Here is a 5535-nt window from a genome sequence, read left to right as displayed (position 1 = left end):
ATTTAACCCCTCCAAAATGTATAAAACGAAAATAGGCTTAAAACATGGGCCCAAAACTAAAACCGAATTTACAAATACAAACTCCTAAAATAAATATACAATCTTCACTTCAATAACATGTCATCCACTTCCATAATGCCCAAAATGCATTGGTGCCAAATATGATCTGAAAATAATAATAGATATAATCAGGCCAAATAATCTCAAATTAACTCATTCTAGGAATATTTGTCCAATAGAGTCTAAAACACTAAACCATGCGAAACAAAGTCAATTAGGCACCAAGAATGATCAATCATGTTAGATTAAGGTTATGAATAGTGTATAATATATTGCTCATCAATAAGCGATCTAGGGGAATGGTCTGAAGATCAATTAGAGTGGACTTTAACTTAAAGAAGACTACCTTTTATTTGGGAAAAGACCTCATTGATAGTCTTATGCAGGATATTCAAAGATGTTCCATTTAGAGACACAAAACTGACTCGTGGGGGTAGCTTCATGATATAACCAATCATTATTTGGTTAAATTTGATTTACAAACTTATTCTTCGCCAACTTCGTAATCATGATCAAGAGTATCACCTTTCCAAACTTTCATGGTAATCCAAACCCCTAATGAATGTTACTGTTTTTGCATGACATATATTTCAAGACAAATTACCAACAATGGACGCCTTTCTTAGAAGAGGGATCACACTTTCCCAGAGAGGAGGACCTTTATGTCGATTTTGTAACACAAAGAGGGAATCTTCTTAACATTTATTTTCTACCTGTAAAGTCACCTATTCAATTGGAAATTACTCTACAACTAGTTTGAGTTCACTGTCACACTTCCTGCAAAAACAACTAGTCACTTTCTCACTCATAAAGGACAAGTCTGCATCCACCACTACAAGAGGATCTAAAATATTGTTTGGTTAGTAAAAATCAGGTCTATTTGGTAAGCTAGAAATGATACAATTTTCAACTCTAAAGAGTCATCCACTCAACACATCGTTTACTCAGCGAAGATAAAATTTTGGTTTTGGATTAAAGGAGACTTTGATTGTTAGAATAAGAAAGAAAGAATGAAGATAAGAAAGAAAAAAGAGAATATGAGATGTATGAGTAGTGTATATGTATGTATTTTTATTGAATCGCAGACTAAGAATACATTCCTATTATAGTAGGACTTGTAACTACGAAAAGAATATTTTAAAACTACTCAACTAGAAATAGTAAGTTTGGACTAACTCAATTAACATACACAAGACTTGTATCATTTAGCTTTCTAATACTCTCTTAAGCCAAGCCCTTAAGAGATGCAACACCCATCTTCCTTCTTAATTTTTCAAATCTGCCAATCTTCAATTCTTTGGTAAAAGCATCAGCAAGTTATAAATCAGTCTTGCAATATACCACATTGAGCCTTCATTTGTTCATTAGATCTCTTAGTAAAATTTCACTTCTGTGTGCTTACTTCTCCCATGGCTCACTGGATTTTTAGACAAACTTATGGCAGAAATGTAGTCTATCTTGAGTTATAGTGGTGACTTCACATCAATCTTCATTTGCTTCATGGCAATCCAATTGCATAGCTTCCTGAGATGTATTCTGCCTCACAACTAGATAGTGTTATAACAGGCTGCTTCTTGGAACACCAAGAGATTGGAGCATTATTCAATAAGAACATATACCCTAAAGTACCTTTCCTCTCAACCATATCCCCATAGTAATCAGAATCAACAAACCCAAGCATTTCGAACTCTGTTTGTTGCTTCTTGACTGGAAACAATAGTCCATAGTCTATTGTTCCATGCACATATCTCAACAATTTCTTTGGGTTGCACATAAACTTGCTCATGAGTCCAACACCAAATGAAAAATCTGGTCTACTATTGCACAAAAACCTCAAGGATCCAACTATCTTTTGGTAAATAGTATCATATGTTGCCTTACTATCTTCATCTTTTGTCAATTTCACATTTACTTCTACTAGACTAGCCACTAAGTTGTAGGAGACCATCTTAAACCTTTGTGGTAATTCCTTAGCATACTTCTTTTGTTGCATCAGTAAACCAGTAGGGGTGTAGGTGAATTCCATTCCAAGAAAGTAGCTAAGTTTGCCCAAGTCCGTCATCTCAAATTTTTCTTTCATGATGTTCTTGAACTCCTCAATTCCTTCTAGATTGGATCCAGTAACAAGAAAATCATCTACATATAGGAATATGATCATTAAGTCTTAGTTTCCACTATCCTTTACATACACTCCATGCTCTAGAGTACATTTTGTAAAGTTGAGTTAAAATAGAAAGGAACCAATCCTTTATTCTAAGCTCTTAGAGCTTGCTTCAAGCCATATAGTGCATTTCTTAGTTTGTAAACTTCATGCTCTTTCCTTTCCACAAAAAATCTAGCAGGCTGCTGAACATAAACTTCTCTTCCAGGGGACCATGAAGCAATGTCGATTTCACATCATGTTGAAATAGTGGCCAATTCTTTGCACAAGTAATTGCCACTACTAATCTTATGGTTTCAATTTTTGCTACTAGAGCAAACACCTATGGATAATCTAAACCTTCCCTTTGTAGAAATCATTTGGCTACCAATCTTGCTTTGTACTTAGATATGGATCCATCAGGGTTGAGTTTTTGCTTGAAAACTCATTTTACTCTTATCTAGTGCTTGCCTTTTGGAAGTTCAACCAAGGTTCAGGTCTTATTCTTTTGAATGGAACTGAGTTCTTCAGCCATTGCCTCCTTCCAAACTGAATGCTTCAGAGCCTCATCTTCATCAATTGGTTCTGCTTCAGCCATAAGTGCTAAGTGCACCAAGTCACCTTCATTACTGATTTGATGATCATAATGCACCTCATAGTCACTAACCTAGTAGGCATTGATCTCAACCTTTGTGTTCTTTGATTAGTCGGGGCATCATTGACCCTTTCACTTCTATATTCTAAGGTTATCTCCTCATCAATGATCTCAGACACAATTCTCCTCAAGTTGGTTGTCATTTCCTTCCAATTCTATCTTTCATGTTCTAGCACAATGACATCTCTACTAATTTACACCTTGTCTCTGATTGGATCATAGAGTTTGTAGGCACCAATGGGATGGTAAATAATCAATACCATTGCTTCACTCTTGCCTTGAAGCTTGGTTCTCCTCTAATCAGGCAAATGCTTGAATGCAAGTGAACCAAACATTTTTAGGGGGCTTACAATTGGTTTATGTCTAGTTCAAACTTCAATTGGCACTTTCCTCTCAAGTTTCTTTGTTGGACTTCTATTTAGGAAGTACATTAAGGTTGACACTGCTTCACCCCCAAAGTATTTGTGGCAAGCCTTTCTCTTTGATCAAGCTTCTAGCCATATCCATGATTGTCCTGTTTCTCCTCTCTGTCAGTCCATTATGTTGAGAGGTATATGGAGTTGTGACTCCATGTCTAATGCTACTCTTTTGACGATACGAGTCAAATGCATTTGAATTGAATTCACCTCCACCATTAGTTATGAGAATCTTCAACATCTTCCCACTTTCTCTTTCCATGGAGGCTTTGAATCTTAGGAACACCTCAAGGTCCTCACTATTCAATTTCATCACATACACCCAAATCATTTTGTTGAACTCATCCACAAATGTAATGAAATACATGTTTCCAATCAGTGATGGTTCTTCAAAAGGACCACATACATTTGAGTGCACCACTTCTAAGATCCATCTAGACCTCATGCTCAAGTGATAATGAAATGACTTCCTAGTTTTCTTGTCAGCCAAGCATAGTTCACACATCTTATCAGGCAGTGCAGTTAAAGGGATTCCAAGGATCATATTAGTTGAACCAAGTTGGTGTAAGCTTTTAAAATTCAAGTGACCGTACCTAGAATGCCTTAGCTAGCTTTCTTCAGCAGGCTTTATGCCAGTCAAGCATTGAACTTCAACAACTTTGATATTAACGTAAAATGTTATGTTCTTCGTCAACTTGATTCTTAGAATGAGTCTTTTATCAGCATCGGACAACTTAAACTGGCCATTTTCAATTACTATAGTGAACCCCTTTTGAATCAATTGACCAATGCTGAGCAAATTGCACCTCATCCCATGGACAAATAGCACATTTAAGATCAAGGCCTTGGAACCATTTTGCATCATGATCACTACATCACCTGCTCCTTCCACCTTTAATGTGTTATCATCTACAAACTTCACTTTTCTCTTTCTGCTTGGATCAAAATCAATAAACCACTCCTTGTGACTGGTCATGTGATTTGAGCAACCTGAATCAAGGAACCATGCCTCATGGTGAGAGTTTTCTGCAATAGTTGTAACCATCAGAGTCAACGGTTTTGATTCAGGTTCTTCTTGTATTGTGAATGCTTCTTTATCTTGACGATTCATCTGCTTTCCTTTGTCACTAGGACACTTATAAGAGTAGTTCCCTATATTGCAACAATTGAAGCATTCTACATTTCTTTTGTCATACTTTCTTTGTTTTTTATTCTTTCTTGGCCCTCCTCTTCTATTGGGAGATTCTGGCCCATCCAGATTGTGATAGCTCTTCTTTCCCTTCCATTTCTTGTTCTTCTTTCTATCTTCATCTCTGTAATAGGTTGCTTTTAAAGCTTGTTCATAGTTCTTGATAGGATTTCTTTCAACAAGACTCATCTCATGAGCTTCTACGAAACTCAGAAGCTCCTCAATCCTCATCACAAATACATCCTTTGACTCCTCTATTGACTATTATGTAATCAAATTTTTTAGGCAAAGATCTCATTATTTTTTCAACGATCATGAGATTTGTGACTACTTCTCCACACTGTTTCATCTGGTTGGTAATAGTAAGTACATTTGTGAAGTATTCTCCAATCCTATCATTCTCATTCATTTTTATAAGTTCATATTGTCTTCCAAGTGTTTGCAATTTTACCTTCTTGATCTTGCCTCCATCATCAGGGCTTCGAATCAAAATATTCCAAGCTTCTTTAGCAGTAGTAGCATTCTGAATTTTTTAAAAATGGATGTCAGCAACACACTAATATAGTAAGAATATGGCCTTATTGTCTTTCTTCTTGGCTTCCTTGTGCATTGTTCTTTGCTTCTTTGTGGCTTCAGGGTCAAATGGAGGGATTCCATTCTCAATAGCTTCACTCACCTCTTGAAAGTTGAACAATACCTTCATTTGAGTGCTCTATCAATCCCAATTTTTCTCAGTGAGTATGGCAAGACTCATAGATGGGAGATTGTTGTCATTTCCTACCATCTTCACAGCTTCAGCAAATATTGTCCTCCAATCTTTCTCAGGTTTTGATTCCACCAATTGCAAGCCCTAATCACTTCAATTTCTCAGGTAATTCACACAGTGAATGTTGAGGTCACACCCTCTCTTGAGCCACACGTGTTCTTTAACGCACTGATTAGATTGCAATATTTTATAAACACACCAACAGATACTGGATGTAACGGGCTCTGATACCAAATTTGTTAGAATTAGAAAGAATGAATGGAGATAAGAGAAAATCTGAAATGTATGAGAAGTGTGTATGTATGTATT

At 36.3% G+C, this 5535-nt stretch overlaps 2 protein-coding genes across 2 annotated transcripts; both read right to left on the bottom strand.

Moving 5' to 3' along the window:
* Nucleotides 1–1558: 1558 nt before the first annotated feature.
* On the bottom strand, nt 1559–2798 carry LOC109336967 (uncharacterized mitochondrial protein AtMg00810-like). Its single transcript, XM_019573818.1, has 2 exons — nt 2720–2798; nt 1559–2196 (listed from the first exon to the last, which is right to left on the bottom strand). Exons 1-2 carry the CDS (start codon nt 2796–2798, stop codon nt 1559–1561), a joined length of 717 nt encoding a protein of 238 aa, XP_019429363.1.
* Nucleotides 2799–3878: 1080 nt separating this feature from the next.
* LOC109336966 lies at nt 3879–5163 on the bottom strand. Its single transcript, XM_019573817.1, has 3 exons — nt 5038–5163; nt 4912–4983; nt 3879–4721 (listed from the first exon to the last, which is right to left on the bottom strand). The coding sequence occupies exons 1-3, from the start codon at nt 5161–5163 to the stop codon at nt 3879–3881; spliced, it is 1041 nt and encodes a 346-aa protein (XP_019429362.1).
* Between the last annotated feature and the right edge of the window lie 372 nt (nt 5164–5535).

Source organism: Lupinus angustifolius, unplaced genomic scaffold (assembly GCF_001865875.1).
Source record: "Lupinus angustifolius cultivar Tanjil unplaced genomic scaffold, LupAngTanjil_v1.0 Scaffold_1_558, whole genome shotgun sequence".
NCBI classification, from domain to species: Eukaryota; Viridiplantae; Streptophyta; class Magnoliopsida; order Fabales; family Fabaceae; genus Lupinus; species Lupinus angustifolius.
Note: the sequence above shows the minus strand (reverse complement) of the source record. Positions and strands in the feature narration are given on the sequence as shown.